Here is a 12,505-nt window from a genome sequence, read left to right as displayed (position 1 = left end):
TCAGCAGCAGAATCCTTGCTCAGCATGTATGAGACACTTATTCAATCTCCAGCAGCACAAAAACATTACAGAAAATTTTAACAGCCTACCACAAGAATTTGTATGATATGTGCAAGTACTTAGTGCACAGACATACAAGCAGGCAAGACACTCATACACATACAATACCTAAGTCCAGGCTGGTCTCAACCTTGCTGTAGTTAAGAATGACCTTGAACTTCTGATCCTCCTGCCTCCAGCTCTAAGTGTTGGAAGTACAGGTGTGCAGCACCATATCCACTGTATGTGGTGCCAGGGATAGAGCTCAGGCCTCCTGCATGGTGGCAAGTCCTCTACCACCTGAATCACAGGTGCACCCTCAGGTTTTTTGTGTGTTTGTATAGATGTGAGCATGGCATGGCACACATTTGGTGGTAAGAAGACAGTTTCTGAGATTTGGTCCCTCTTTCCACGATGTGGGTTGTGGGGATCACACCTGGGTTGGTGGCAAGTGCCCTTCATACACTAAGCCATCTTGTTGGCACTCAAATGATTTTAAATATTATCAAATCATTAAAAAACAAAAAACAAAACCACCTCAGCTTTTCAGTAACACTTATCTTACGGTTTAGTGACCCCTGTGTCTCTATGAACCTATTCAAGACATGGCATCAACATGCAAAGTAGCAGCAAATATATCCAGATGGGCACATACTCAGGGTTAGGCCTTTTCCACTGTGTTCGTCGAGATTCATGGTTTACATAGTAGGTCCTCCCAAGGACATCCTGCCTCTCTTCCCATCCTGGAGGGAGGGGAGAAGGTTCTGGATGCTCCAAATGGCTAGCAGCATCTGGTTGGTCCAAAACAACCCAGTCAGGCTGAAAAACAGAATGGAAGCAATTAAGTTACACTTGATATTTTTTTTAAATGTATAAATTAAGCCGGGCGGTGATGGCGCACGCCTTTAATCCCAGCACTCGATAGGCAGAGCCAGGCGGATCTCTGTGAGTTCGAGGCCAGCCTGGTCTACAGAGTGAGTTCTAGGAAAGGCGCAACACTACCCAGGGAAACCCTGTCTCAAAAATCCAAAAAAATAAAAAATAAAAAAATAAATAAAATGTATAAATTATAAATGAAGGAAATTAAAGAAGAATTTCACATGTGCAATCCAGAAATTATGCATAAACAAAATTAGTGCATGCTCAACTCTCGAGGCCAGAATGTAACCGAGGCTTTCCCGCAAAATGATAAGCATTTAAATTTTGAGAATGCTTTAAAACTTTTCAAAAGGCTTAAAATACAAAACAGAAATAAAACAACAACAAATCAACACCCCCTCCACCCGCAAAAAATGAACCACCAACAGAAAAGCAAACCCCAAACCCTTTAAAAACCTGAAGGAGGAGGGTGACGTCGAAGGTACGGCGGAAATGAGACACACAAGAGAGACCAGTTTGACCCTGGCCACTGCCTAAGGCCCAAGCAATTGAACAAGGCAGCGAAGGGGCCTCGCTGGCCATCATCTCTCTAGAGAGATGCCTGAAACACCAGAGACATGAAAAGAGCTGTCAACTGAGGTCCAACCCTCAGAGGCCCAACAGAGACAGGAGGGTCACTGAGAAACACGCACTACCCCGAGGTGTGTGGTGATGGGCACACCACTCTGATACTCATGTCTGCATTTTCGTTGTCCCCGGACACAGGACAGGCATTGTGGTCAGGTCATAACAAAGTTAAATAAGGGATTAAAAAAAAGAAATGCACAGGGATTTGGTTAAGACTAAAAAGAGACAAAATGCATAATGCCCTAAAGGTAGTTAAAGTAAGGAATATATGACATGCTTTTTTTTTTTTTTGGGTTTTTCGAGACAGAGTTTCTCTGTGTAGCTTTGCGCCTTTCCTGGATCTCGCGCTGTAGACCAGGCTGGCCTCGAACTCACAGAGATCCGCCTGCCTCTGCCTCCCGAGTACTGGGATTAAAGGCGTGCGCCACCACCGCCCGGCTATGACATGCTTTTATATTAAAAATCTGTTAACACAGCCTGGAGACATTGCTCAGTGATTAAATACATATTATTCTTGCAGAGGGCCTGAATTTGGTTCCCAGAATCCCCATCAGGTGGCTAACAACTGCCTATAGCGCCAGATCTGGGGACCTGATAGCTTGGGGCTGGCTCTGCAGGTACATGCACTCAAGTACTTATAATTACACACTCACACAGACACCTAATAATAAAAATAAAAAATTTAAAAAATCTCTTGCTGGGTGGTGGTGGCACACATCTTTAATCCCAGCACTCAGGAGGCACTCTGTGAGTCTGAGACCAGCCTGGTCTACAAAGAGTGTTCCAGGACAGCCAGGACTACACAAGAGAAACCTCCCCCCCACAGGAAAAAAAAAAAAAAAACACAACAGGGGGCCGGGGTATGTAACTCAGTAAAGCCTGTGGATGAAGCCCTGGGTTCCAGCCACAATACCACATACATCCGGCATGAAGGAGCATCTCCCCAGGCAAATTTTGTCAAAATTCTGACAAAAATTATTATATGTTAGAGATACTTAAATAAAGAGTCAATTCTCAAGTTCAAATGGCAATACAAACAAGACGTAACCAACATCACTGTAAGGAAGAAGAGAGGCATGGAAATGAATCTGTAAGAAAACGGTCTGGGCTGCAGTCATTAGCGCTGAGCAGGGTGCTTCACAGAGCTCAGAAGAACAGACCAAGAAACCCAGAAAGAACAAAGTTCAGAGGAATTCAGCATAATGACAAACACATTTTTAATCTGTGGGGAAATAGGAAGATTGTTTAGATAATGGGCCGTTGTTAGGAAAAAAGTTAATTTGGATCCCTACCTTATACCAGAATACACTACAAACTGAGCAATATTCAAATGTTAAAAAAAAAAACAAATTTGGAAAAATTTAAAGCAATGTATTCCAAGCCCAGAAAAATGTTAAATATGACAGCAAATTCAGAAAGCACAAAGACTTATACACTTGACTTGAAAACCATGAACATATGTGTGCCCAAGCCCTGCTAAACCAAAGCAAAGGAAGACCCTCTAGAACAGTCTCCGGTACTATGACAGATAAAAATAATTCACAAGAGCCTGTGTTGCATGTGTGGACAGATGCAGGCTGGGAAGAGAATACTGCACTGTTGGAAGGCTGCACCCCACAACAGGGGGGTCAAGAAGAGATGTGGGAGGAAGGGAAAGAGGAGACAGGAGAATTTACCTGGTCGAGGATTCTACCTGGAAAGCTAAAGTAAGTCCCTTCTCACTTATTCCTATCTCTTTTTCTTTTTACTTCTATGGGAGCTGGTGCCTCATTTTCCCCACTGTTCACATTCCATTTTCTTCTTCTCCTCTCTCACTGCATCTTGATTTTTTCTGTTTCCTTATCCTGTACATGATCCTAATATGGAACCTTATAGAAGAACGTCTCATCTTGTGTATACAGGGACTTGGAGGAAGACGGAGGGAGCATCGACTGTGACCAAGGCACAGGCACACATGCAGGGGTATATCGCAATGAATGCGGCCTTCTGCGACTGAGACAGGAACAAGAAAGGGTACTTAAAAAAGGACCTTCCCACTGCGGGAAGTAACTATCAGAGATGGGGAGATGGCTCAGTGGTTAAAGGAGCCAGCTGCCCTTTCATTCCCAGCACCCACACTTGGTGACTGAAAAGTGTCTCAGAAGCCGGGCGGCAGTAGCGCATACCTTTAATCCCAGCACTAGGGAGGCAGAGCCAGGTGGAACTTGTGAGTTCGAGGCCAGCCTGGGCTACAGAGCGAGATCCAGGACAGGCACCAAAACTGCATGGAGAAACCCTGTCTTGAAAAACAAAACAAAAAAAAAAAGGTGTGCTTCTAAGCCCAGTTCCAGGAGATCTGATGTCCTCTGGCCTCCACAGGCACCTGCATGCACAGTGCACATAACTCAAGCAGGGACATACACACACAAATGAATAAAAAACTTAAAAAAAAAAAAAAAAGGAATATAAGACTATTTAAAGCTAGGACATAGTACCAAATTCTTTCTTTATTTCATTAGTGTGTCTATGTGTGAGAGTGTGTTTGTGAGAGAGGAAATAAAACTGGGGGTGGGGTGGGGAAGGAGAGGTGCTTGCATGCCATGTATGTAGAGATCACAGGACACATTTTGGAGTTGGTTCTCTCCTCCTGCCTTGCTGGGGATGATCTTTCCTGCCATCTGTGCCACTGGGGAACCCACACTGACTGGCTGGCCCTCGGGCCTCCAGGCCCCCTCCATCTTTCCATCTCGCCGTAGGAATGCTATCACATGGGTTCAGAGGATGGTCTTCAGGTTTGCACAGCCAGTGCTTTATCCACTGAGCCAGCTCCCCGGCCCCAAAATGCTTCCTTGAAAAATGTATATTTCTCTATGAAAGATCTGCTTTAGTGGTTTCCATGTAAATTCAATAAGAAAAAAGAAAAAATGTAACTTAATTTAGGGCTTTAAAAACTGAAATGGTTCAAGTTTAGTAAGTATAATTGTACCCCAAATACTACTGGAAAAGATAATGTTTTCAGTCTTTGATTAGAATTCCTCTCTAAGAAACACGGATTATCTATTTTTCACATGAAATAACTTTCCAACGAGTCAAGGAATGCTAATTACTAGTTTCAAAGCCAATATGCAAATACCTACAATTTAATGGAGTCAGAGGGGCCAGAAAGTGAGGACAGGGTACACAGACAAACATGTCACCCTCATCTTGTAAAATCCACACAGATCACTCTAAGGCACTAGGAGCACAAAAGGAAATGTTACAGGCTGTTCAGAGCCACAACGCATTCAGAAATGTAAGCTGCCCAGGGCGCCTCTCTCCATAATTACAATTGTTTTCTTCCAATAGCAGAATTTTAAATATTTAGTCAAAAACTAGATGTCAAAGACCCGGGCAAGACTTCTCGGGTCTTTGGCTGCCCATAAGATAAATAAGCACATTTGTGTGTCTGAATTCCTTGGCCTTTTCGTAAATAAACGACACGCTTACATCTCCTGAAATTATAAGGTGGATTCTGAAGGAATTCAAACATTGCAATGGGAGGCTACAGCATGAAGCAAAGCCAGTCTCTACCACAGAAGCGAACTGTGAATGAGGTGCCTGTGATCCGTGTGCAGGCAAACCCCAGAACAGGTTCTGAAAGAATGAAACATGGCTAAATTTTCAAGTCTCTAGGAAAGTCGTCTCTTTCTTCATAGCAGCCTTCATTTCAAACGGAATTCCACAATGCAAGATACCCTCTGCACTACAATGCCACGTACACACATTTATACCTCTCCCCACAAATCTCTGGAAACCTTAAAATCTGGGACAGTGAGACGGTTCCAGAGGTAAAGGCATTTGCTGTCAAGTTTTATGATCTAAGTTCCGTCCCTGAGACCTTCACAGGGGACAAGAGAATGAACTTTCAGAAGATGTCCTGTGACTTCTACTAGAGAGCGCGCGCGCGCGCGCACACACACACACACACACACACACACACACACGCACGCACACACACACACACACACACACACCCCACACACACCCCCACACGCACGCACGCACACGCATGCACGCACACACACACGCGCACACGCACGCACACACGCACGCACACATACACGTACACACACACACACACACACACACACACAGGGAAGAAGGAAGGGGTAAGGGACTTAGGGAGGGAGGCAGGGGGCAAGGAGGGAAGGAAAATGAATGAATAGGAACAGGGGCTGGAGAGATGGCTGCTCTTCCAGAGGACCCGGGTTCAATTCCCCGTACCCACATGGCAGCTCACAATTACCTGTAGCTCCAGTCCCAAGGGATCTAAAACATCACCTCTGACCTCAAGAGTACCAGGTGTACACACATAGTATGTGGACATACATGCAAGCTAAACAACCACACACAATAAACAAACAAACCAGCTTAGGGGTCATCTGTATTCTGTGATTCGAAAGAACAGCTTAGGGGTCATCTGTATTCTGTCATTCGAAAGAACAGCTTTCATTCTATTTTCAGACATTCTCCCACAAAGCAAAAATCGCATTAGTGAATTAAATAAATACCAAAAGCTTTGCTCATTCACTCCCTGCTCTAGAACATTATTTTTCTTTCTTTTTTTTAAAAGATTCATTTATTTATTATGTACACAGTGTTCTGCCTGCACGCCAGAAGAGGGCACAAGTTCTCATTATAGATGGTTGTGAGCCTTCATGTGATTGTTGGGAATTGAACTCAGAACCATTGCAAGAGCAGCCAGTGCTCTTAACCGCTGAGCCCCAAGAACGTTTATCAAGGTATCTAGGCACATGAGCTAGAGCCCAGATCTCACGGAGGTCCGGGATTCACAGCTATCGTGAGGATCAGAGCAGACCCTCAGCTGAAGAGATAACAACTGGGGAGGAACACACACAAAACAAAGAACAGTCAGGGGACAAACCCTGTTTGCAGTTGAAAAGATGGTGCTACCTTTCCATGAACTCTGCCTATGAAGGACCCTAGGAAGGAGGGGATTTGTCTTTCAAACCTGGGGAAGAAGCCCTGCTTCCCCACAAAAGAACAACCTAATAGATCCAGAGGTCAGTGTCTCTCACAGGTCCCATGGCCACAGGGAGCAACACTTACACCTGCTGCTCAGTTGTCCAAGCCAACTCCACCCGAACGCTCTCTTCCTCCACATACCCAGATGAATGGAGCTCTGTCCAGGCACCCAGCTTGGACATTGTTATTCCTGACATCCATGAAACTCATGAACTTATACTTATTTCAAGTAAACATGACCAAAAAAGTAACAAGAATTACATCTCGTAAGTTTCTTTTATAATAATGTAATTATATAATGAGATATAATAATTCTAATATAGTAAGATGTCTTATTTAGCTTTACAAACACTTAATCATTTTCTTATTCTATTTATTTATTTATTTTTTTGGTTTTTCGAGACAGGGTTTCTTTGTGTAGCTTTGCGCCTTTCCTGGGACTCACTTGGTAGTCCAGGCTGGCCTCGAACTCACAGAGATCCGCCTGCCTCTGCCTCCCGAGTGCTGGGATTAAAGGCGTGCGCCACCACCACCCGGCCATTTTCTTATTCTAAAGGAGACTACGATATGGTTTTGAAAAAGTAAACATAGTCAATGATGTAACTATAAACACTTGTGTTGGTAACTATTGCATTTCCTATTTTTTAACCTTTAAGTTTACCAACAGCAACCACTCTACAGAGCTATCTTCAGAGGAAAGAGCTGCTTAAGGAACATTTGTTCAAATCAAATCCCAGTGACTTTTATTTCGTGTGTTACTTTCTCTGAACAAGATTGCCTTTCTACCAAGTATGTGGAATGCCAACAGACAGGTCCTTGGCAGCGTCGTAAGCAGATTCCCTCGGAGGGACTCTCACCTCCTCCAACTCCTCGGCCGGATCGGCATTCTCCTCATCCGAGCCGCTGTTCTTCGGTAAGTAAGTCATTTTCAATCTCAGGTAACCTTTGACTCTTGACTTGTGGCTGCGGAAAAGAAAATAATTATTCACAAAACTTGAATACCAAGAAGAAAGTATTCGTTTGGTGAGTTTCTGGAAGACCTTGCTGGCTCTGTGGGGATCTACTAATCCCCATTCACGGTCAAGCTTCTGTGAAGATAGAAAACATTCATCAGAGAGAACAGGGGTGGAGAGAAAGGAAAGGGCTGGGGTGAAGAGGGAGAAAGGGAGCCCATTATACCACGGGTAAGATGCTTGGATGGGGGGCTGGAAAGATGGCTTAGCGGTTAAGAGCACTGGCTGCTCTTCCAGAGGACCCGGGTTCAATTCCCAGCACCCACATGGAAGCTCACAACTCTCTGTACCTCCAAGATCTGACACCCTCACACGGAGATACATGCACACAAAATACCACTGCACATAAAATTTAAAAAGATGCTTGGATGGTTAAGGGGAAGATCAGAGAAAACTCAGGCTCCTCAGTTAAGAGCTCCAAGCCGGGTGGGGGAGAGGGATGGGGGACAGTGGAAGCCCAGGTGGCTTTAGTGTGGGCAGCACACTCAGTGCAGATAGGAGATGCAGTTTATTCATTCATTCATTTAAGAAAAACACACTATACAGAGTTTCTAGCACTCGAAGGGCCGGCTACCAGGGCAAGCAAACAAGAGGGAAAATATTTGCTTAGCTGTTCCTGGTATGCACCCGTACAAAATTAAAGGAAGAAAAGAGATGCAGCTCCTAGACTTCTACAGGAATTAAATACAGGACTTCTCTCACAGAGAGCATAAATAGTAGCTCAACCACAAAGCATGGGCTCCTTTACTTTGTTTTATATTTATATTATAAAGACTAGGTTAAAGCAGTTATTTTAAATGAAAAAAGAATTAAGGGTCCATAATACACTCTTCAAATGCATTTCTTAGTTTGAAAGAAATCACGTAAACGCTACGGTTTCCCCAGATGTCCTCCCTCTGTTACTTGGACTCATGATGGCGAATCACGTGCTCTCAATCGATTTTACTTGGGTAATTGATTTTACATTTACAACTTAAAATTTTGGAGGCCCGGAAAGATGGCTCAGTGGTTAAGAGCACTTTCTGTTCTTGCAGAGGACCCAGGTTCAGTTCCCAGGATGCACATGGCAGCTCACCGCTGGCTGTAACTCCAGTCCCAGGGTATCAGACACCTGTTCGGGTGCACTGCATGCATGTGGGGCGGACATACACACACACATTCAGTAAAACATCGCATACATAAAACAAAACAAGTAGGTCTTTTTAAAAGATTACATATGGGCCGGGCGGTGGTGGCGCACGCCTTTAATCCCAGCACTCGGGAGGCAGAGGCAGGCGGATCTCTGTGAGTTTGAGGCCAGCCTGGTCTACAGAGTGAGTTCCAGGACAGGCTCCAAAGCTACACAAAGAAATCCTGTCTCAAAAAACCAAAGCCAGCCGGGCGGTGGTGGCGCACGCCTTTAATCCCAGCACTCAGGAGGCAGAGCCAGGCGGATCTCTGTGAGTTCGAGGCCAGCCTGTACTACCAAGTGAGTCCCAGGAAAGGCGCAAAGCTACACAGAGAAACCCTGTCTCAAAAAAAAAAACCAAAAAAAAACAAAAAAAAAACCCCAAAGCCAAAAACGACCAAACAAACAGAAAACATATCATGTAATTCAGTTCAGGAAAATGGTATTACAAGTATGTTACTTGGATTTTAAAATCTATGTTCTCTTCCTGCTATTTTCTCTGAATGTATGAGTCTTCTAAAATATTTTTTTAAATTAAAATCTTCAAAATGTAGTTAATTTTTCTTGAATTTGCTTTTGTGCCTATCAACTTGGACATTATGAATTACAACTATGTGATAAATATGGGGTAGGACATTATGAATTACCCCTATCTATGTGATAAATATAGGGGGTTGTTTTTCCTATTGTCTGTATCTCTTTAATAATTTTATTTGCAATGTGAACCAAGTATTTTACAGTTTTACAGATTTATTTTCTTTTTATTTGTATGTGCATCTATGTGTGTGTGTGTGTGTGTGTGTGTGTGTGTGTGTGTGTGTGTGTGTGTGTGTCCAAGAAGACCAGAGGAGGCCATCAGATCTCCTGAGACTGCAGTGGTAAGCCACCCAACATGAGTGGTGGGTCAACTTTTAACCACTGATCATCTCTTCAGATCACCTCAGTGTATTTTAAAATCTAAAATAACTAAAGCTTTTAAAAATACAGTATTTTTGAATTGCTTTTTTATAGGGTGTTTAAATCCTAGATTTTCAAAAGGGAGGGTAAAGGTTTAATGAAGATAACAAAGAACTTAATGTGTGTAGCTGTAGGAATAGCTTGATGGCTCAATCCCCAGAAGCCACATGGCAGACAGATTACAACAGTCTGTAATTCCAGTCCTAAGGGATCCAACACCCTCTTCTGGCCTCCTTGGGCACTGCACACACGTGGTACACATTTAGGTAGACACTTATATACATAAAATAGAGATAAACAAAAATCTCAAAAAACTTAAGCTTAATATACTATAACCTTGCATTACTCACCTTCTTGGATGAAGGACAAAATCCTTAAACGTATATGGTCTATCCATTTTCGGGTTTTCCGTCTAAAATGAGAAAGGGGATCAGGTATTTTCAATATTTATGATCCATAATGAAAGACATAACTGAAGAATGAGAAAAGGCAGTTATAGCTTTGCTCAGTGGCAGTATCACAGCTAATGAGGTTTACCCAAGGTGTGATCATTGTTAATTGAAAAAGAAAAAAAAAAGAAAAGACAGGTTTAACTTGTGAGGAAGGTGAGCAGATAACCGCAACAGCAGCAACACCAGCACTAGGTGGGGACCCAGCGGAGCAGGGACGTGCGGGGTGGGGGCAGGCGGGGGCAGTCAGGAGAGCAACACTGCAGTGTGGCAGAACACTGGCCCAGAGGAACATGGGATAGGTATAGTGTCAGCAGGCTGGCTTGGTTAGAGCATAGAGAGCATTCTAGAACAAAAACATCAACGGCCTGGAAGGCAAGAGTGGGTCCAATGTATTCCTGAAAGCTAAGGCACTCAACACTGCGCAGGGCCAGGCGTCGGCCATGATGGGGAGCCCCGGCTTCCCTCCACCTTCAAAGTTCCTCAGCCCTCTGCTTCCCATCTCTGCTGCTTGTACTAACCACCCTCCTACCTTGAAACTTCACTGACTCATGCATTTATAGGGAAGTCTCTCTATGAAGCCACCATGGCCTCAAAATAGATAGCCTCCTGCCTCAGCCTGCCACGTGAAAGAACTACAGGAACGGGCTACCTTTTTGGCGTTCTTTTCTTTGGTTCTTTCCACTCTCTCTTCTCACTCCCTTTGATCCACCCATGCTGACTAAGGTTTTCCATCTGGCCTTCTGTCTGGCTTATCCGGACAGTGAGAATCTCAACCCTCCTGCTTCTTTTCCCTACACAGTTGACTTGTGTGCTGCTACTAACCACTCCTGTAAACTTTCATTTTCCAACTTCCATTGAAATTAAACATGTCCAAACTGATGCACCAGAAGCCAGAAGAGGGCACTGGATCCCACAGGCCTGTGATTTCTGGTGGTTGTGAGCTGCCAGGCAAGTGCTGGGACTGAACTCAGGTCCTCTGTGACAGTGCTCTTTACTTGTAACCCCCTGAACATTTGATCCTGAAAGACTTCCTAAGTCCTTCCCACTGCTGTATTTCCAAGGCGGTTCTCAGGGTTCGGGGGTTCCACTGTTGCGCAGTGCCTTACTTCCTTCTGTGAGCCTAGGCTCTCGATGCTCTACTTAGAAGGGTACTTCCAAACCCTCTCCTTTAAATCCTGTTCTCATCGGCTAACAATCCCAGCGGGTCTGTTTCTTGTAGGAGTTCATATAAAGAAATCTTATAGAGAGTGAAATGGAAAATTGAGATGAATTTTAGGAAACAGCTCATACACTAAAGACTCACACTGGCAGTTATTAAATTAAAAATTAAATTAAATCAAAATTAAATTAAAAATCACAAACACAGGCCAGACAGCGATGTCAGCACTCAGGAAGCAGAGCCAGGTGGATCTCTGAGTTCGAGGCCAGCCTGGTCTACAGAGTGAGATCCAGGACAGGCACCAAAACTACACTGAGATACCCTGTCTCGAAAAACAAACAAACAAAAAATCACAAACACAAAACTATGGACACCTATACTAACCGGTAAAGGATAGAGAGGGACATCCACTTGACCCAGGAAATCATCTCTTGTCTGTAAAAGAAAGGAGAAACAGCATTACTGATATATTCAATTTCATTATTATGTTTTGAAGAGAAACTCAGCACCCACTCACAAAAAAGTAAGTTGTTTAATCCGCTGTAGCATGGAGGGAAAGTCAAGGAAAACAGTGCAAAGTCATGTGGCGCCATGTCTGGGATGGCGCGGCAACAGTAACAAGCCAGTCCTTCGGCACATACTGACGGTATCACTTAGGCAAAGTGCTAACCCCATGAATGCAGAACAGGATTGCAACGGAAACGGGAGGAGGCACACTGAACAAAGAACAGCGCTACGGAGGACTCAGTCACACAGAACACATGGAGTGCGTAGTCCCAAAGCAAACATCTGCCATGTTCTGTCGGGCGTGGGAGGTGGGAGAACCAAGGGTAGAGTCAGCAACATTACTGGAAAGTGAGAAAAACCTCATAAACAAAGATGATAGCTCTCCAAATCTCTGTATAAAGTCCACCTGACCCTCGCTGATCCCTTAAACTCACCCCTCGAGCCCCAGGTAAGGTAAAGGCTCAAAGGACTGAGTACTGACACCAGGCAATGTTCACCGGAGCAGAGGCAGCATTTATAATCCATCTGGTTAAAGTGCTAGAATGAGGGTGAGCACGCGTCAAGGAAAGAACACAACACACTCGCTCCATGAAGAACCATTCGCAGAGAAACTTGCTAGACATGAAACAATGGGGAGAATAGACAGGATGAGCCGGCGGTGGGGGCGCACGCCTTTAATCCCAGCACTCGGGAGGCAGAG

The 12,505-nt window shown here is 44.2% G+C and overlaps 1 protein-coding gene across 6 annotated transcripts in view; it reads right to left on the bottom strand.

Moving 5' to 3' along the window:
• The window catches only part of Nedd4 (NEDD4 E3 ubiquitin protein ligase), a 92,282-nt gene that overhangs the window by 31,055 nt on the left and 48,722 nt on the right, over positions 1 to 12,505 (bottom strand). For all 6 annotated transcript variants that reach the window (XM_052714097.1, XM_052714104.1, XM_052714122.1 and 3 more), the window contains exons 7-10: positions 11,683 to 11,733; positions 10,038 to 10,099; positions 7,407 to 7,512; positions 695 to 858 (exon numbers count right to left, since the gene is read on the bottom strand). In XM_052714097.1, the coding sequence (XP_052570057.1) occupies positions 695 to 858; positions 7,407 to 7,512; positions 10,038 to 10,099; positions 11,683 to 11,733 (383 nt within the window). The remainder of the gene's footprint in view (positions 1 to 694; positions 859 to 7,406; positions 7,513 to 10,037; positions 10,100 to 11,682; positions 11,734 to 12,505) is intronic.

The sequence above is a fragment of the Peromyscus californicus genome, unplaced genomic scaffold (assembly GCF_007827085.1).
Source record: "Peromyscus californicus insignis strain IS unplaced genomic scaffold, ASM782708v3 Scaffold_11__1_contigs__length_118956290, whole genome shotgun sequence".
NCBI classification, from domain to species: domain Eukaryota; kingdom Metazoa; phylum Chordata; class Mammalia; order Rodentia; family Cricetidae; genus Peromyscus; species Peromyscus californicus.
Note: the sequence above shows the minus strand (reverse complement) of the source record. Positions and strands in the feature narration are given on the sequence as shown.